The sequence below is a fragment of the Nerophis ophidion genome, linkage group LG06 (genome assembly GCF_033978795.1).
Source record: "Nerophis ophidion isolate RoL-2023_Sa linkage group LG06, RoL_Noph_v1.0, whole genome shotgun sequence".
In the NCBI taxonomy this organism is placed as follows: domain Eukaryota; kingdom Metazoa; phylum Chordata; class Actinopteri; order Syngnathiformes; family Syngnathidae; genus Nerophis; species Nerophis ophidion.
Genome location: NC_084616.1, coordinates 61,651,944 through 61,673,483, shown reverse-complemented (window position 1 = coordinate 61,673,483; position 21,540 = coordinate 61,651,944). Strand labels below are relative to the sequence as shown.

Below are 21,540 nucleotides of genomic sequence, written 5' to 3'. Positions count from 1 at the left end.
TGTGAAACAACCCCATTTTCCATTAATTCTGCCTCTCTTCCTTTTCCACTCTTCTCGTTCATCTCCCACCACCCACACTGCTATCCACTTGCTAATGAGAATTGTTGGTGGCTAAATTGTCTCATCTGCGAGGTCAGTGCTGTGTGTTTGCGTGCATGCTGGAATGTGTGCATGTGGACCTCATCTGTAATTCTTCACCCTGAGCTGTCAATCTCAATTACCACACACCAACTTCGAATGCCTGCTTTACACAGCAATAATTTTGCATTCTAATATATTATACAATATACCTAAAGGCCTTTCTTTCATTGCACATAAATAACTTGCTATAGTTATAATGAAAGAGGGCTGTTCATTACTACACACCACCCACCAACTTATTGTGAATGATGTTATTTACAGTATTTCACACTTTCCACATTTTGTTGTTACATCCTTATTTGAAAATGGAATGGACGGCGTGGCGCACTGGAAGAGTGGCCGTGCGTAACCTGCGGGTCCCTGGTTCAATCCCCACCTAGTACCAACCTTGTCACGTCCGTTGTGTCCTGAGCAAGACACTTCATTCTTGCTCCTGATGGGTGCTGGTTAGCGCCTTGCATGGCAGCTCCCTCCATCAGTGTGTGAATGGGTGAATGTGGAAGTAGTGTCAAAGCGCTTTGAGTACCTTGAAGGTAGAAACGCGCTATACAAGTACAACCCATTTATCATTTATTTATTAATTTTTTGTCCTCACAACAACACTAAATTGGCCCTAGTGTGTGAATGTGAATATTGTCCGTCTATTTGTGTAAGCCCTATGACGAGATTGCGACTTGTCCAGGGTGTGCCACGCCTTCCGCCCAAATGTAGCTGAGATAACCCCCCGCAACCCCGAAAAGGATAAGCGGTGGGAAATGGATGGATGGAATTCTAAAAACAATACCCCATTATGACAATGTGAACGTTTTTGTAGAATTGTTTTGCAAATATATTAATCATAAAAATATCTAAATCCAATAATAAATTACATGTCCATACTAAAGGTTTTCACAGCCTTTGCTATGAAGCTCAAAAATTTAGCTTAGAGGCATCCTGTTTCAACTCTTCATCCTTGAGCTGTTCCTACAGCGTAATTAGAGTCAATCTTGGGTAAATTCAGTTGGTTGGACATGATTTAGAAAGGCGCACAACTGTCTATACAGTGGGGCAAAAAAGTATTTAGTCAGCCACCGATTGTGCAAGTTCTCCCACTTAAAATGATGACAGAGGTCTGTAATTTTCATCATAGGTACACTTCAACTGTGAGAGACGGAATGTGAAAAAAAAAAAATCCAGGAATTCACATTGTAGGAATTTTAATGAATTTATTTGTAAATTACGGTGGAAAATAAGTATTTGGTCAACCATTCAAAGCTCTCACTGATGGAAGGTTTTGGCTCAAAATCTCACGATACATGGGCCCATTCATTCTTTCCTCAACACGGATCAATCGTCCTGTCTCCTTTGCAGAAAAACAGCCCCAAAGCATGATGTTTCCACCCCCATGCTTCACAGTAGGTGTGTTGTTCTTGGGATGCAACTCAGTATTCTTCTTCCTCCATACACGACGAGTTGAGTTTATACCAAAAAGTTATATTTTGGTTTCATCTGACCACATGACATTCTCCCAATCCTCTGCTGTATCATCCATGTATCCATTTTGGTATAACCTCAACTCATCGTGTTTGGAGGAAGAAGAATACTAAGTTGCATGTCAAGAACACCAAACCTACTGTGAAGCATGGGGGTGGAAACATCATGCTTTGGGGCTGTTTTTCCGCTAAGGGGACAGGACGATTGATCCGTGTTAAAGAAAGAATGAATGGGGCCATGTATCGTGAGATTTTGAGCCAAAACCTCCTTCCATCAGTGAGAGCTTTGAATAGTTGACCAAATACTTATTTTCCACCATAATTCATAATTTACAAATAAATTCTTTAAAATTCCTACAATGTGAATTCCTGGATTTTTTTTCCACATTCTGTTTCTCACAGTTGAAGTGTACCTATGATGAAAATTACAGACCTCTGTCATCATTTTAAGTGGGAGAACTTGCACAATCGGTAGCTGACTAAATACTTTTTTGCTCCACTGTATATGCTGTCCCACACTGATCAGTGCATGGCAGAGCACAATCCAAGATGAAGTTAAAGGAATTGTCTGTAGATCTCCGAGACAGAATTGTCAATATCTGGTGCCTTGTAAGTCCAAATGAGCACCATGCCCTCAATAATCTATAAATGGAAAACGTTTGGAACCACCGGGACTCTTCCACGAATGGTCTGGCCTTCTTAATTGAGCAAACGGGGTAAAGGACCCTAGTCAGGGAGGTGACCAAGAACCCGATGGTCACATTGTAAGAGCTGCAGCAGAACATTACAGAAGGACGGCCATCTCTGCATTAATCCACCAATGAGGACTGAATGGTTTAGAGTGGCCATATGCAAGCCATTCATTTGTAAACACTTGCCAACATGTAGCATAAGAAACACAATTCTCTGGTCTAATGAGACAAAGATTGAACTCTTTGGCATGAATTCCAGGCGTCATGTTTGGAGGAAACTAGGCACCACGCATAATTAGGCCAACACCATCCCTACACTGAAGCACGGTGGTGTTTTTCAGCGGCAGGAACTGGGAGACTATTTAAGATGGAGGGAAATCCTGTATGAAAACATACTCCAGAGCGCTCTTGAATTCAGACTGGGGCGACGGTTCATCTTTCAGCACGACAATGACCCTGAACACACAGCCAAGGTATCAAAGTAGTGGCTTCAGGACAACTCTGTAAATGGCCCAGCCAGAGCCCAGACTTGAATCAGATTAAAGTAAACATCTCTGGAGAGGTTTGCAAGTTGCTGTGTACCATTCCCTCCCATCCAACATGATGGAACTTGAGAGGTGCTGCAGAGAGGAATAGGCAAAGAGGAATGGGTGAAACTGCCCAAAATAGGTGTGCCAATCTTGTGGCATATTCAAAAATACTTGAGACTATATTTGCTATCAACGGTAAAAATGCGTATGTACATGTAATTTTTTAGTTGTTTTTTTTTTTTTTTGATAAAGTCGCAAACATTTTTGCTAAAAATATTTTGGAGTACGGCTGTAACTTAAAATCCGGAAAAAGTGAAGCGCTGTGAATGCTTTTCAAATGCACTGTAGGTCTGCTCATTTTTAATTCAGGAAACCATCACACACACACACACACACACACACACACACACACACACACACACACACACACACACACACACACACTCCTACATCTGCACACTTTGTGTCTTAAAGCAGGCTTTGTGCCCGAGGCTCTCCTCTTGATGGTGTGTCAGAATGAGTATAGAGAAGAACAGCACCTTTTCATCACAGCAATGATAAGCTCAGCATAGAAAGACTATTGAAAAGGCTTTGGAAAGTAAAGCTTGTTGGCGCCTCTCACTGACATGAAACACATGATTAGGTAAAAACATGGCATCTGAGTCAGCACAGGGGTTTTAAATTGCAACAAAGGTTGCTTTCATCCCAAACAAACTACCACTTAAGCTCAAACAAGAATTATCATGTCTTCACTGAACTACAAGTGTTATTTAAAGAAAGTAAGTAAACAGGTAAAATCGTAAATGACTTTTACATTGCACAATTAGTATTTGGGAAAAAGTAATTATGAATGTTTTCCACATATATAAAGGTCATCAGAAGGCCCCAGTGAATACATTGTGGCCATCTGGAGAACTGAGAGAGCAAAGTCCGCACATCTCCTGCATCATTTGAAAAGAACGTTCTCCCTCTCTTTCCCATAATCATACTTCGTACTTTGATGTGATGGACAGGAAATAGCTGCTGCTTTATTGGCTTCTGTGAAGCATTCTTGGTCCTGACTGGGCCTTCTGGAGACCTGGCAGGTCCACCCAGAGGAACAGTTATTATTTTGCCCTGGAGAGTAGTACACAAAGAACAAAGGTCTTCCGCAGCTTTCATCTGGTGATTTGGGCTAAGGACAAACAATGTCCACGGTTTGAGCGCACAGGATGCACGAGGACGACGTAAACACTTTTAAAAACAAGTCAAGTCAGAGTAGACAAGGTTAAGATTTCTTGAAGCCGTTTGTGCATTCATGTGTGGTTGGTTATGTGTGAGCATCTGCCAGTATATACAATAGCCTCTCTTGATGGAAAATGTCCCTAGGGAGAAGAGCCCCGAGTTCAGAGTTCAAGTTCAAATTTCACTTTGATGATGCTGTTTGTTTGGTGAAGCCTTGAAAGTGTAAAGAGGGAGCTGCATTAACATACTCCAGGAACTGCAGCAGTGGACAGAACAAAGAATGTTTAAAATCTGTGACATTCTGACTGTTTTCTCTATTCTACAAAAGGACACAGCTCCGGCAGGAAATTGTTGCATATGATAGGGCAAAACAGTCGAATAATAAGAGGACTGGAGAGCGTGAATGCAATAAGGCACAGGTGTCAAACTCAAGGCTCGGGGGCCATGTGAACGTAAATCCTTGGAAATAATGTGCATCAATAAAGTACTAAATGTACCAAATCTCAATTGATAAATGACTTCGAGTTTTCAATTTTGACAAAGAAAATGTACTGCATACAATTGCAAATCTTTTAAACTTTAATATCTGATCAAGTAACAAAACCTTACAAACATTTTTCTATTCTCAAAATAAATACTTTAATATCTGCTTGTCACATCAACTTATGATTTCAAAACAAGTTGTCAAACTGTTAAAAACAACAAAATGCATAAGCAATTGCGTTATATCATGTGGCAATTATACATTTTTGTTCATGTATATTTGTTGTTACAAGTTGCCCTCTGAGGGCAGCCATAACTGCGATTTGGCCCACAATGGAAACCAGTTTGGCAGCCCTGCATTAAGGTTTATGTCACCCTAACCCAAAGGGAGAGCACTTAAACTTCCGATATTAAATGCTTTTGTGTATTCAGTCAGTGAAATGAATGCATCGGTTGAGAAAATCTGGTGTTTGTAAATCTTTCCTTAGTGATTGATAATATCATACGGTAGCTACAGTACATGCTCATGCAAGTAAAGTTAAGCTTCAGTGCTTTGCAAAAAAAAGACACCTGAAGAATTATAATTACAATAATTACATTCCTGGAAGCTTATGTCTTTAAATCCTAAAATAATCCAGGGTGCAAAGCTAAACATGCAAAAACATCAAAAACCAATTTGTATTAATCTTCATTCTTTTGATTCCACAGGCGTCTAGATGCAAACCTATTGCCTGAAGTTCCCGCTGGCGCTTTTAGAGGAATCCGTTCTCTTAGGCACCTGTGGCTGGATGATAACTCATTGATAGAGATCCCTGTGACGGCCCTGGATGCTCTACCCTCCCTTCAAGCCATGACGCTGGCCCTCAACCAAATTACGTACATCCCAGATTACGCATTTGCCAACCTCTCTGCACTTGTTGTACTGTAAGTGAAGTCTGAAGCTTTAGTTCACTTTCCTTTGTCTATATTTCCTGAACTCACTGGAGAACCATTGGTACTTTAACTTTAAGTTAAGAAGGTATTTGTTCTGTTGCTTTTTGCAAAAACAGAACTGCTAAGTCACTACACCATTTTTTTTTTTGCTGTTTCCTAGACATCTCCATAACAACCAGATCCAGATCATGGGTGAGAGATGTTTTGAAGGTCTACATAGCCTGGAAACTCTGTGAGTACAAAAATACATACAGTCATATTTGTTCAACCACAAATACTCCCAATGTTTTCCTCTCTAAAACCCTCAACACATATGCAACTACGGTATGTTACATAGAATAGCACAAAGTTAATTCAGAGGCCCAAATGAGAAACTTGCTCTGCTTGCCCAAACATTCCTGCTGGCAATGGGATGATAATATATCCGCAAGTATCAACATACAATCCGTATGGTAGTGTTTACAACAATCACATTACCTTAGAATAACCCCAGGATTAATGTGGAACTCCCAGAAATACAACCGCAGTAAAGTAATATAGCCAGGAGCCCTCAATTTACTTTAATTAGGTGTCTGACAGGGATCCCATTTCTGTTAATGTGTGTTTAGTGGTACTTAAACCAGATATTAATGTTGTACAAGAATCCAAGAACAAAGCAGGCCAAAAAAAAGAAATGCTAAATCTAAGGACACCGGTTATACAAGATATTGCTGGAAGGTTTCTTAAATCCACAGCTACCAAATGAATACCAGGAATGTTCAGAATAAACGGTTTCTATTGTATCACCTAAGAGATCAGTTGATTCTCATACTTAATGGAGGTTATTAATGAGCAATACTCAACAGTAGAGTTGGTAATGAGCAAGCACTATCTGAAAGAAAATACATTTGTTATGTATGAAATCTGCAGGCAACAGAAAAACTACTGTCCTAAAATAAACATACTATATTAGAATTAGAAACCATGTGTCCTACAAAAATGGCCTGAATAAAACAATGTTCCTGGTATGCTGTTCACCAACCCAAAGAAGTGTAAAATAAAATGTTCATCAATCAATCAATCAATGTTTACTTATATAGCCCTAAATCACTAGTGTCTCAAAGGGCTGCACAAACCACTACGACATCCTCGGTAGGCCCACATAAGGGCAAGGAAAACTCACACCCAGTGGGACATCGGTGACAATAATGACCCAGTGGGACGTCGGTGACAATGATGACTATGAGAACATGATACTGTGATACTGATGATACTGATGACTATGAGAACATATGAGAACATGATACTGTGAAAGATCAATCCATAATGGATCCAACACAGTCGCGAGAGTCCAGTCCAAAGCGGATCCAACACAGCAGCGAGAGTCCCGTTCACAGCGGAGCCAGCAGGAAACCATCCCAAGCGGAGGCTGATCAGCAGCGCAGAGATGTCCCCAGCCGATACACAGGCGAGCAGTACATGGCCACCGGATCGGACCGGACTCCCTCCACAAAGGAGAGTGGGACATAGAAGAAAAAGAAAAGAAACAGCAGATCAACTGGTCTAAAAAGGGAGTCTATTTAAAGGCTAGAGTATACAAATGAGTTTTAAGGTGAGACTTAAATGCTTCTACTGAGGTGGCATCTCGAACTGTTACCGGGAGGGCATTCCAGAGTACTGGAGCCCGAAATGAAAAAGCTCTACAGCCCGCAGACTTTTTTTGGGCTTTGGGGATCACTAATAAGCCGGAGTCCTTTGAACGCAGATTTCTTGCCGGGACATATGGTACAATACAATCGGCAAGATAGGATGGAGCTAGACCGTGTAGTATTTTATACGTAAGTAGTAAAACCTTAAAGTCACATCTTAAGTGCACAGGAAGCCAGTGCAGGTGAGCCAGTACAGGCGTAATGTGATCAAACTTTCTTGTTCTTGTCAAAAGTCTAGCAGCCGCATTTTGTACCAACTGTAATCTTTTAATGCTAGACATGGGGAGACCCGAAAATAATACGTTACAGTAGTCGAGGCGAGACGTAACAAACGCATGGATAATGATCTCAGCGTCTTTAGTGGACAAAATGGAGCGAATTTTAGCGATATTGCGGAGATGAAAGAAGGCCGTTTTAGTAACGCTTTTAATGTGTGCCTCAAAGGAGAGAGTTGGGTCGAAGATAATACCCAGATTCTTTACCGTGTCACCTTGTTTAATTGTTTGGTTGTCAAATGTTAGAGTTGTATTATTAAATAGAGTTCGGTGTCTAGCAGGACCGATAATCAGCATTTCCGTTTTTTTGGCGTTGAGTTGCAAAAAGTTAGCGGACATCCATTGTTTAATTTCATTAAGACACGCCTCCAGCTGACTACAATCCGGCATGTTGGTCAGCTTTAGGGGCATGTAGAGTTGGGTGTCATCAGCATAACAGTGAAAGCTAACACCGTATTTGCGTATGATGTCACCTAGCGGCAGCATGTAGATGCTGAAGAGTGCAGGGCCAAGGACCGAACCCTGGGGAACTCCACACATTACCTTAACGTAGTCCGAGGTCACATTGTTATGGGAGACACACTGCATCCTATCAGTAAGATAAGAGTTAAACCAAGACAGGGCTAAGTCTGACATATCAATTCGTGTTTTGATACGTTCTAATAAAATATTATGATCGACAGTATCGAAAGCAGCGCTAGGATCGAGGAGCAGCAACATAGATGACGCATCAGAATCCATCGTTAGCAATAGATCATTAGTCATTTTTGCGAGGGCTGTCTCCGTCGAGTGATTTGCCCTGAAACCGGATTGAAAGGTTTCACATAGATTGTTAGACGCTAAGTGTTCATTTAACTTCTCCGCAACAATTTTTTCGAGGATTTTTGAAATAAAGGGAAGGTGAGACACCGGTCAGTAGTTTACCATGAGGTCAGGATCGAGGTTAGGTCTTTTAAGAAGAGGATGAATAACCGCTTTTTTGAATGCTAGGGGAACAGTGCCCGAGGAAAGTGATAAGTCTATAATATTTAGCACTGATGGACCTAATAATACAAAGAGCTCCTTGAACAGTTTCCCAGGAAGAGGGTCAAGTAAACATGTTGTTTGTTTTATTCCATTTACACGTTGTAACAATTCCTCTAATGTTATTTCCTCAAAACGAGAGAAACTATTTTGGAGGGCAGTATCCGCCGTATATACAATCGTGTCAGTGTTAATAGAACCCCGTTGTAGCTGGGACGCATTGTCTTTAATCTCCTTTCTAATGACTTCAATGTTATTACTAAAGAATTGCATAAAGTCATCAGCTGAGTGGGTGGAGCTACTGGAAGGAGTCCCTTGTTGGGTTAGCGATGCTACCGTACTAAACAAAAATTTAGGATCGTTTTTATTACGGTGGATGAGATTTGAGTAATAATTAGCTTTAGCTAAGGTAAGCATGCGTTTATAAGTTATTGTGCTTGATGGTGCACCTCAAGTTTAGTCGTGCGCCATTTGCGTTCCAGCTTTCTGCATAATAATTTCTGAGCTCTAGTTTCTTCTGTAAACCACGGGGTGCGCTTTTTTGGAGCCTTTTTTAACTTTGGCGGTGCTATGTTATCAATGGTTTCGCGCAGGGCGTCGTTAAAGTTGTTAGTGAGGTTATCAATAGAGCCCACATATTTTGGGAATGGTGCCATTACCGAGGGCAGTAGGTCAGCAAGAGTTGTCGTTGTGGCCGTATTAATGTTGCGGCTGCTATAGCAGTTATTATTATTATTAGTTTGACGAACATGCGTCTGAACCTCGAATTTTATAAGGTAATGATCGGACAATACTTTAGTATACGGGAGTATCGTAACTTTGGAAGCGGTGATACCCCTGACAAGCACTAGGTCTATCGTATTACCGTTGCGATGCGTGGGTTCATTTATTATTTGTGTGAGACCACAGCTATCAATTACAGTCTGGAGCGCTACGCACGGTGGGTCCGATGGGGTATTCATATGGATATTAAAGTCCCCCATTATGATTATATTATCGGCGTGTGTCACTAGATCAGCAACAAACTCTGAGAATTCATTGATAAAGTCCGAATAGGGCCCTGGGGGGCGGTAGATAACAGCCAGGTGTAGAGGCAGCGGTGTGACAGACCTCATAGTAAGCACCTCAAACAATTTATATTTATTATTTATGTTAGGACTAAGGTTAAAGTTTTCGTTGTATATTAGTGCGACCCCCACACCCCTTTTAAGCGGACGGGCAATATGCGCATGTGTAAAGTTAGGAGGACATGCCTCATTTAGCGCAAAAAAGTCGTTTGGTTTAAGCCAGGTTTCACTGAGACCGATGACGTTAAGACTGTTGTCTCTGATAATATCATTAACTAACAACGTTTTGGGAGACAATGATCTTATGTTTAAAAAACCTATATTATAGGTAGTGGGCTGTTTTAGGGAGTTTTTGATCAAATTATCCGTAGTAGCAATATTAATAATGTTGTGTTTATTATGCCCAGTGCATTCAGTATAGTTACGACCATATCTAGGAATTGATACGACGGGAATGTTCCGATTGTTTGATTGTTGCTTTGATAAACTGCACGCATCATGGTTAGCCTCCTCCATGGTTACTCCCTCCGATTTCTTAATCAAGGCTCAAGTTGTGCGCTTTTCTTAAACAGACTTTTATTTCAGCCACGCCTTCTTCTCCTCCAAAATAATGCCAAAAAATGCCGCCAGAACTAATGAATAAGAAAAAACAGAACTTAAAATTAGTCTGACATCAAATAAAAGAAAACACATTGATTTCACATGCGTTTTCACAAAGAATCATACCTCATTGGCCTCACAAACTCCGAGGGAATAACGTTTATTTCCAAGCCGAGACTGCATTAACCTCTTCCATCAAATGTTTGCTGTCTCATGCTGCTTCCCTTATTCCGTCACACATTAATTGTCCCCCCAACAATATGACCAAACCGTAAACAAAATATGTTCCTCTCCAATTTACACGGGTTTTGTAACAAAAATAAAGTTAACATATACTTTCATGAAATTACCAAATAAAATACATTTTAATCACATTATATGTAAATATGAACTGAATTGTATTTATTTATTATAACCAACTATGAAATTATATAACATTTATACAATGTGCTTCTGTCAGCAGCTACATAAAAAGTCGGATCCTTTTTAATGAGCATGTGGGTGGGAACATGTATAAATAAGTGCATGTTACAAAGTACTTGTGAACCCAAAAGACCACAGCCTGCTGAACACAAGACATGCTCGATATTGGCATTCTTACATTTAATATGCAGGTACTGTCCAGCACTTCATTTCTGATATTAACTGATACTAATGCGGTATATGCAGTTCTTATATATACTGTCTATATATATACTGTCTATATATATATATATATATATATATATATATATATATATACATACCTGTGTATATGTATTAGAGATGCGCAGATAGGCAATTATATCATCCGCAACCACATCACTAAAGTCATCATCCACCCGCCATTCACCCGAACCAACATTTTATCAGAACCGCAACCGCCCGCCACCCGCCCGTTGTTATATATCCGGAGTCGGCGACCTTTACCACAAAAAGAGCTAGTTTAACCCTTGTCACAAAGTAAAGAAGGCAACGGGAGCCGCTAACGTTCTTGCGAATATCCTATGGTGATCAATCAGATAACGGGAATAAGGGCGTGCCGTGAAACCATTGTCTTTGACACCTTCAACAACATGTGCAAACCGTTTCAGTCCAGCAACATGCTGTATGAAGCATACGCATACACACGTACAAGATTGAAGGGCATACTGGGTGATACAGAGTACACTAATGGTTGTGATATAAAAAATATTTTAACACTCTTACTAATATGCGCCACACTGTTAAGCCACGCCAAACAAGAATGACGAACACATTTCGGGAGAACATCCTCACAGTAACACAACATAAACGCAACACAACAAATACCCAGAATCCTTTGCATCCATGACCATTCCTGAATATACTTTACACCCCCGCACCCCCAACCTCACCCACCTTACTGCCTCACGGGGAGGGGGGGTGGGGGGATTTGTTGCTAGTGGGGTGTATAATATAGTCAGGAAGTCTCATGGATGCAAAGGATTTTGGGTATTTGTTGTGTTGCGTTTATGTTGTATTACTGTGAGGATGTTCTCCCGAAATGTGTTTGTCATTCTTGTTTGGTGTGGCTTCACAGCGTGGCGCATATTAGTAAGAGTGTTAAAATTGTTTATATCACAACCATAATAATGGCAAGATGGCGGCGCCCGGACGGGCTGCGACACTGCGGTGCTCTTGCTAAAGATGGAACATTTGGCGGAAATGCCGGACAGTTCTGCAGACTTCATGGCTGGCTCGCATCGTGGTCACTCCGTGATCACGTACGACCGCCAGACACTTCTGGATATGGACATATCGGGCCGTTTTGGACTGATAGACGCGGGCGTGCTAAACATGCTAACTAGCATGGGGATACGTCGGCGGCTACATCCAGCGGCCTGTGAAGCAGCGGAGTCTAGTAGCAGCGGGGGCCGTCTACGGAGCAGACGCCAGCGGTGTGATCGGAAACGCGGATGTCGAGCGGGGCTAAAAACAAAGAAGAAGGCTAATCCCCACAGAACACCACTTCCCTCCACCCTGAAGACGGATTTAAATAAAGGATGCGAGACTACTGGTCTGGGTAAGGAGTCAGTTAAATTAGAACAAGTTTTTTCTGCTTTGAGTGTTTCAGAGTTGGACATGTGTTTTACCGAGGTGGCTAACTATGATGCGTGCAGTTTATCAAAGCAACAAACAAACAATCGGAAAATCCCCGTTACTGAGGAGGCTAACCATGATGCGTGCAGTTTATCAAAGCAACAATCAAACAATCGGAACATTCCCGTCGTATCAATTCCTAGATATGGTCGTAATTATACTGAATGCACTGGGCATAATAAACACAACATTATTAATATTGCTACTACGGATAATTTGATCAAAAATTCCCTAAAACAGCCCACTACCTATAATATAGGTTTTTTAAACATAAGATCATTGTCTCCCAAAACGTTGTTAGTTAATGATATCATCAGAGACAACAATCTTAACGTCATCGGTCTCAGTGAAACCTGGCTTAAACCAAACGACTTTTTTGCGCTAAATGAGGCATGTCCTCCTAACTTTACACATGCGCATATTGCCCGTCCGCTTAAAAGGGGTGGGGGGGTCGCACTAATATACAACGAAAACTTTAACCTTAGTCCTAACATAAATAATAAATATAAATCGTTTGAGGTGCTTACTATGAGGTCTGTCACACCGCTGCCTCTACACCTGGCTGTTATCTACCGCCCCCCAGGGCCCTATTCGGACTTTATCAATGAATTCTCAGAGTTCGTTGCTGATCTAGTGACACACGCCGATAATATAATCATAATGGGGGACTTTAATATCCATATGAATACCCCATCGGACCCACCGTGCGTAGCGCTCCAGACTATAATTGATAGCTGTGGTCTCACACAAATAATAAATGAACCCACGCATCGCAACGGTAATACGATAGACCTAGGCGTGTCTTAATGAAATTAAACAATGGATGTCCGCTAACTTTTTGCAACTCAACGCCAAAAAAACGGAAATGCTGATTATCGGTCCTGCTAGACACCGAACTCTATTTAATAATACAACTCTAACATTTGACAACCAAACAATTAAACAAGGCGACACGGTAAAGAATCTGGGTATTATCTTCGACCCAACTCTCTCCTTTGAGGCACACATTAAAAGCGTTACTAAAACGGCCTTCTTTCATCTCCGTAATATCGCTAAAATTCTCTCCATTCTGTCCACTAAAGACGCTGAGATCATTATCCATGCGTTTGTTACGTCTCGCCTCGACTACTGTAACGTATTATTTTCGGGTCTCCCCATGTCTAGCATTAAAAGATTACAGTTGGTACAAAATGCGGCTGCTAGACTTTTGACAAGAACAAGAAAGTTTGATCACATTACGCCTGTACTGGCTCACCTGCACTGGCTTCCTGTGCACTTAAGATGTGACTTTAAGGTTTTACTACTTACGTATAAAATACTACACGGTCTAGCTCCATCCTATCTTGCCGATTGTATTGTACCATATGTCCCGGCAAGAAATCTGCGTTCAAAGGACTCCGACTTGTTAGTGATTCCCAAAGCCCAAAAAAAGTCTGCGGGCTATAGAGCGTTTTCCGTTCGGGCTCCAGTACTCTGGAATGCCCTCCCGGTAACAGTTCGAGATGCCACCTCAGTAGAAGCATTTAAGTCTCACCTTAAAACTCATTTGTATACTGTAGCCTTTAAATAGACTCCCTTTTTAGACCAGTTGATCTGCTGTTTCTTTTCTTTTTCTTCTATGTCCCACTTTCCCCTGTGGAGGGGGTCCGGTCCGATCCGGTGGCCATGTACTGCTTGCCTGTGTATCGGCTGGGGACATCTCTGCGCTGCTGGTCCGCCTCCGCTTGGGATGGTTTCCTGCTGGCTCCGCTGTGAACGGGACTCTCGCTGCTGAGTTGGACCCGCTTTGGACTGGACTCTCGCGACTGTGTTGGATCCATTGTGGATTGAACTTTCACAGTATCATGTTAGACCCGCTCGACATCCATTGCTTTCCTCCTCTCTAAGGTTCTCATAATCATTATTGTCACAGACGTCCCACTGGATCATTATTGTCACCGATGTCCCACTGGGTGTGAGTTTTCCTTGCCCTTATGTGGGCCTACCGAGGATGTCGTTGTGGTTTGTGCAGCCCTTTGAGACACTAGTGATTTAGGGCTATATAAGTAAACATTGATTGATTGATTGAACCATTAGTGTACTCTGTATCACCCAGTATGCCTTGCAGTCGTGTGCGTGTGTCAGTGGAAGCCACACACAACATATTGCTGGACTTGCAAGTAAATTGTACATGATGTAGAAGGCGTCTAAGGCAAAGTCTTGATAGCACGCCCTAATACTTATTAACTGGGTGACTGCCGGCAGACATACTTGAGAATTTTTACGTCAACTAATGTCGTCTTCGCTTTGTGACACGGATCCAAAATGGCTCTTTGAACGGTAAAAGTTACCGATCTCTGAACCATGTATATAATATATTTCGAATTGGTTCAACCGCCACCCGCCCGAATCTATTTAAAATCAATTTTTTCGTCATGTCACCCGCCCGACCCGCGGTTTATCCGCGGACTCCCCGGATGAGACTGCAAACCGCGCATCTCTAATATGTATATATATATACCTGTGTATATGTATACTGTATGTAAATGGTGTTTACAGCTATAAGTTTGAGAAAATGTCATCCACTGTACAATGCACACATACTGTACATAATCAGACAAACATTTAGTATATAATGCATTGTTCAACTATATTGTGTTTTGCAATCCTCCTACAACCCAAGTAATGGACTTTCAACGAACCATGACAACTTCATGTCTCTCGCAGGGATTTGAATTACAATGATCTCCAGGAGTTCCCTGTGGCGATCAGGACACTGAATAAGCTTCAGGAACTGTGAGTTAATGCAATCACATGCATGCACACATGCACTCATTCATGTACACGCGCACACGCACTCACTATATATAACACCTGCCGAACATAGCTATCGTGGCTGAGTTATCCCCACTAATCCCGTTAAGTGATTTTAATGTGGCACTCGGATACAATCTCTCTCACCCAAAGCAGGTGCTGGGTCCAGCACATGCACACAAACGATGTCTTCACTCAAATTCAGCAGATGTTCCACAGCGCACATGTGTCAGATACAGCATACGTGCTCAAATCTCTTGTATCTAAAAATGTTTTTCAGCTGTGCAATAGCAGGTGCAGCATGCTTACCTCTATCCCACAAACCCACTCTGTCACTTCTGTAAAGACAGATCAGAATCATATTAATAGACTAACTAATATACATATATATATATATATATATATATATATATATATGTATATATATATATATATATATATATATATATATATATATATATATTGCATACTTTTATTTACAGGGGCTTTCATAACAATAATATTAAAGCCATCCCAGAGAGGGCCTTCGTGGGAAATCCTCAGCTTCAAACCATGTAAGTCGCTTTCCGTAAAGGGGAACATTATCACAATTTCAAAAGGGTTGAAACCAAAAAAAATCTATTCCCAGTGGCTTAATTTATTTTTTGAAGTTTTTTCAAAATTTTACCCGTCCCGGAATATCCCTAAAAAAGCTTTAAAGTGCCTTATTTTCGCTATCTTCGAAGACACTGTCCATTTTCCTGTGACGTCATCCAGTGCTGCCAATACAAACAAACAATGGCAAATAGCACAGCAAGATATAGCGACATTAGCTCGGATTCAGACTCGGATTTCAGCGGCTTAAGCGATTCAACAGATTACGCATGTATTGAAACAGATGGTTGGAGTATGGAGGCATATAGCGAAAACGAAATTGAATAAGAAACCGAAGCTATTGAGCGAATAGCTATTGACGCTATTCAGCCATGTTGGTCTTAGCATCGCCGGTAAAATGTGCAGACCAACAATCGGAAGTTTCGCATCTTGTGACACTGGATCAATTTAAATACATCGATTGGTAAGTGTTTGTTTGGCATTTAATGTGGGTGGAGGGAAACATTGGATGTAAATATAGTTTCAAATGTACATACAGCTAGTCTAAATAGCATGTTAGCATCGATTAGCTAGCAGTCTTGCTGCGACCAAATATGTCTGATTAGCACATCAGTCAACAACATCAACAAAACTCACCTTTATGATTTCGTTGACTTTATCATTGCAAATGCATCTGCTGGTTATCCATACATCTCTGTGCCATGTCTGCCTTAGCATCGCCGGTAAAATGTGCAGACACTCCGGCACATTCAATGGGGGTCTGGCGGCAGATATCTTGCCACTTTCGCATCTTTGGGCCAGTGGTGCAACTTGAATCCCTCCCTGTTAGTGTTGTTACACCCTCCGACAACACACCGACGAGGCATGATGTCTCCAAGGTTCCAGAAAATAGTCGAAAAAACAGAAAATAACAGAGCTGAGACGCGATGTTTGTAATGTGTTTGAGAAAATGAAAATGGTGGCTTTTCGCTCCGAAAGCGATAAACAGAAAGGTGTTTAATTCGCCAAAATTCACCCATTTAGAGTTCGAAAATCGGTAAAAAAATATATGGTCTTTTTTCTGCAACATCAAGGTATATATTGATGCTTACATAGGTCTGGTGATAATGTTCCCCTTTAAAAGTTAGTTGGAAGACTAAAAGGCTATAGTCAACAGCAGGGTCAATGTGACAAACATTTAATATGAACTATATGCTTTTTGCAGCCACTTTTATGAGAACCCCATCCAGTTTGTGGGTAAATCTGCTTTCCAGTTCTTACCAAAGTTGCACACACTGTAAGTATGCGGCACAAATAATTGGTTTAAATCATTTTTTAAACGCGGTTTAAAATTTTTTGTTGCCCCAGCAGTAAGAGTTGTAAGAGTAAGAAGAGTTGATTGGGGTGGTATAGCTCGGTTGGTAGAATGGCGGTGCCAGCAACTTGAGGGTTGCAGGTTCGATCCCCGCTTCCGCCATCCTAGTCGCTGCCGTTGTGTCCTTGGGCAAGACACTTTACTCACCTGCTCCCAGTGCCACCCACACTGGTTTAAATGTAAAAATTTGATATTGGGTTTCACTATATAAAGCACTTTGAGTCACTAGAGAAAAAGTGCTATATAAATATAATTCATTTCACTTCACATGTGTAATGACCTACTATATGATGTTGTGTTAGCATGTTGTTATGCTGTGTACTGATGTGGTAAGAGTGTGTGCGTTGTAAGAACATCTTGAAAACTGTGACTTACGATGTCTAGTGAGATAGCCCAACAGCCTGTATTGATGTTGGATGAAAAATGTGATGGTTGAAATGAGCTTTTGGGCGTGTGTGTGTGTGTGTGTGTGTGTGTGAATGGAACAGTGACTATCTTTTCTTTTTGCAGTTCCCTTAACAGAGCAACCCTTATTCAAGAGTTTCCTGACCTGAAAGGAACCACCAGTCTGGAAGTTTTGTGAGTGTTTTCCTTTGAATAACTGCTCACAAAAGCAAACTCTATATCATTCCATCAGGCAACGATTCTGCAGATTAACAACTAGAATAGTACTCGGCCCAGACTAAATAAGTTAAATTTCCTATACTCCGAAAAGTTTTTGGTCATGGCCACACTTAAGTGGATATTTTGGTATGTTTTGGTTTTCTGACTACACACAAACTTAGTTCTGTCCTTAAAATTTTAGCTTTTTGAAAAATGTTATGTGCCTCCCCTTCGCCATTTTGGGGTCTTTATACACACACCATAATAAATATCCTATGGTGAAGCAGAGTACGTCCGACTACGGTAGCCGTAATACTCAGCATTTCAGCATTTCATCATTTCATAGCTTACCAAAATCGTACTTAATTTGGAGCTCCGTGTGTATTGATTGATTGATTGACACTTTTATTAGTAGATTGCACAGTTCAGTACATATTCCGTACAATTGACCACTAAATGGTAACACCCGAATAAGTTTTTCAACTTTTTTAAGTCGGGGTCCACGTTAATCAATTCACGGTAATGTAATGTTCTATATTTCCAAAGAAACATTAAACTTTGTGTTGTTCTGTTTGTGGGGACCTGCTAGCGTCATTAACCAAACAGGCAGCAGTCAACCTGCAGTCCTCGCGTATCTCTTATGTGTGGAGTGCTATCTACTGATCACACTTATTACAATATGTACCAAAAAAAATTGCATTGGTACATATTAGGCACGGGTTATAAAATACACTCTCGATTTTTGAGAAAATTAAGGATTTTAAATGAGTCTTAAAGTTAAAAAAATATGGTATGCTGATGAACAAAAACATTATAATGCCACCAGGTCAGTTGTCGTTTCTTTTTTAAGCTTCTGACTGGACACAATTATAACGACAGCCTTCAGATGAATGTGTTTTTGAGCGCACAAATTGTTTTGAAACTTTACTCATCTGAATAAAAATTGTTTTAACACCGGAGGGGCGTTTTTGACCAAATCTGTGTTCATGTGGACCTAGTATTAGCTGTCCTGAGAAATGACAGTCGAAACAACAATTATACCAAAAACTTGTCTGCATATAAGAACTTGAATTGATTGATTGATTGAAACTTTTATTAGTAGATTGCACAGTTCAGTACATATTCCGTACAATTGACCACTAAATGGTAACACCCGAATAAGTTTTTCAACTTGTTTAAAGGGGAACATTATCACAATTTCAAAAGGGTTAAAAACAATAAAAATCAGTTCCCAGTGGCTTGCTGTATTTTTTGAAGTTTTTTTCAAAATTTTACCGGTCCCCGAATATGCCTAAAAAAAGCTTTTAAGTGCTTGATTTTCGCTATTTGCGATGCCACTATCCATTTCCCTGTGACGCCATACAGTGCTGCCAATGTAAACAAACAACGGCGAATACCAAAGCAAGATATAGCGACATTAGCCCGGATTCAGACTCGTATTTCAGCGCCTTAAGCGATTCAACAGATTACGCATGTATTGAAACGGATGGTTGGAGTAGAAAGTATTGAAGAAGAAACTGAAGCTATTGAGAGAATAGCTCTTGGCGCTATTCATAGCCATAGCATGGCCGAATAGCTGCGTTAGCATCGCCGGTACAATGTGCGTACCAAACGATCAGGACCTTCGCATCTCGTGACACCGGAGCAACTTAAATCCTTCGATTGGTAAGTGTTTTTTTCGCATTAAATGTGGGTGGGAGGAAACGTAATATAGTTGCAAATGCATCTGCAGGTTATCCATACATCTCTGTGCCATGTCTGCTTTAGCACCGCCGGTAAATAGCATGTTAGCATCGATTAGCGTAACATGTTAGCATCGATTAGCTGGCAGTCAATATCAACAAAACTCACCTTTGTGATTTCGTTGACTTTATAGTTGCAAATGCATCTGCAGGTTATCCATACATCTCTGTGCCATGTCTGCTTTAGCACCGCCGGTATATAGCATGTTAGCGTCGATTAGCATAGCATGTTAGCATTAATTAGCTGGCAGTCAAGCCGCAACCAAATATGTCTGATTAGCACATAAGTCAACATCAACAAAACTCACCTTTGTGAATTTGTTGAATTTATCGTTGCAAATGCATCTGCAGGTTATCCATACATCTCTGTGCCATGTCTGTCATCGCCGGTAAAATGTGGAGACACTGGCACATTCAACGGGGGTCTGGCGGCAGACACTTTCACATATTCGGGCCAGTAGTGCAACTTGAATCCCTCCCTGTTAGTGTTGTTATATCCTTCGACAACACACCGAGGCATGATGTCTCCAAAGTTCCGAAAAATAGTCGAAAAAACGGAAAATAACAGAGCTGAGGCCCAGTGTTTGTAATGTGTTGAAAATGAAAATGGCGGCTGTATTACCTTGGCGACGTCACGTTCTGACGTCATTGCAAAAAGAGCGATAAACAGAAAGGCGTTTAATTCGCCAAAATTTACCCATTTAGAGTTCATAAATCGGTTAAAAAAATATATGGTCTTTTTTTTGCACCATCAAGGTATATATTGACGCTTAGGTAGGTCTGGTGATAATGTTCCCCTTTAAGTTGGGGTCCATGTTAATCAATTCATGGTAACATGAACATATATACAATAGGATAACAATTAGTCTATTTGAGCCAGTACAGTGCAAAGCCTTGCCAAGGTCGATCCATTAACAGAATCACTTTGGGGTTTAGGAAACACGAACGCAAGAGGCACAAAACAGCTCCATGTCAAATAATTGTCTGAATAGTAAGAATTGCACTTGCTTTAGCTCTAACAATGAGGATTCTCCCTTTTGCTACAGGACGCTGACTCAGGCGGGTCTCTCAACTCTCCCTCTAGATCTGTGCGAACACCTGCCTTGCCTTAGAGTACTGTAAGTATGCAAATAGACAAAGACAGACGTGTGAGAAGGGAACTAAGTAAAAAAAGTTATGTGATAAACAGTGTACCCCACAAACATGTTTCTGTTTTATAGAGAGCTGTCATACAACCAGATACAGCATCTGCCAAGCTTCCATCACTGCTCAGCACTGCAAGAGATGTGAGCTATATCTACCAAGTCAATCCCCTACACAATAATATACACTAAATCCCACATTATTTAGACATTTTGCATGTCTCAACAGAGGGCTTCAGCATAACCAAATAACGAGGATAGAGACCAGCACTTTTCAGCAACTCACCTCTCTGAGAACGCTGTAAGTAACATCTCTATTTATTTTAATACATTTTTATTTGAAATTTTATATATATATATATATATATATATGCAGATCAATACTTTTTTTCATAACATACGTTATAAATAAACACTGCTTGTTGCATAATGTAACTGCATAGTAATATGAGGGCAGAATTAATGCAAGTAAATGCAACTTTGTGGTTTTATGAAAATAAGTACATACAAAGCAAAACAGTAACAATAACGTTCAAGAGCACTTACTGTAGGTCAGGACAAAAGTAGGGCTGCAGTTACCAAATATTTCAGTAGTTGAGTATTATATCAATTAGTTTGTTGGATTCATCAAGTAATTCCATAAAACAATACTTTATAGCCCTAATGTGTATTCTTAAGATAGTTAAATGTTTTTTCTGCTTGTCATAACTTTCTCTTTTTTTTCTAATAAATACACATACACATCGTAATTGCTCTTTTAACATGTATGCAATATATATATATGTATATTATTATTATTATTTTTTAAATAGTATAAAAATATTTGCCACAATTGCGGCAACCACAAATCACCGCTCTCATCTGCACTCTAATATAGCAACTGTGTGAAAACTATATTTGCATATTTAAAGTTCCAAGTGATACATTTGGTCAGGATTTCATCAACTGTCATTAGTTATACTCATCAAACAAATGATTGATAGCCCCGTGGGGACAAAAACATGGTGTTGCCTTGTTCCTTATTCTACCTTTGCACGTGTTAACTTCCCGGCTAAACATTTCTTCAGTGTTCTGTGCACCCCAC

The 21,540-nt window shown here is 40.6% G+C and overlaps 1 protein-coding gene across 3 annotated transcripts in view; it reads left to right on the top strand.

The window, feature by feature from the left end:
- LOC133555062 (leucine-rich repeat-containing G-protein coupled receptor 6) overlaps window positions 1–21,540 on the top strand; it is a 114,932-nt gene that overhangs the window by 81,078 nt on the left and 12,314 nt on the right. For all 3 annotated transcript variants that reach the window (XM_061904498.1, XM_061904497.1, XM_061904499.1), the window contains 9 exons: window positions 5,251–5,466; window positions 5,636–5,707; window positions 14,935–15,003; window positions 15,504–15,575; window positions 16,820–16,891; window positions 17,480–17,548; window positions 20,361–20,432; window positions 20,535–20,600; window positions 20,686–20,757. In XM_061904498.1, the coding sequence (XP_061760482.1) occupies window positions 5,251–5,466; window positions 5,636–5,707; window positions 14,935–15,003; window positions 15,504–15,575; window positions 16,820–16,891; window positions 17,480–17,548; window positions 20,361–20,432; window positions 20,535–20,600; window positions 20,686–20,757 (780 nt within the window). The remainder of the gene's footprint in view (window positions 1–5,250; window positions 5,467–5,635; window positions 5,708–14,934; window positions 15,004–15,503; window positions 15,576–16,819; window positions 16,892–17,479; window positions 17,549–20,360; window positions 20,433–20,534; window positions 20,601–20,685; window positions 20,758–21,540) is intronic.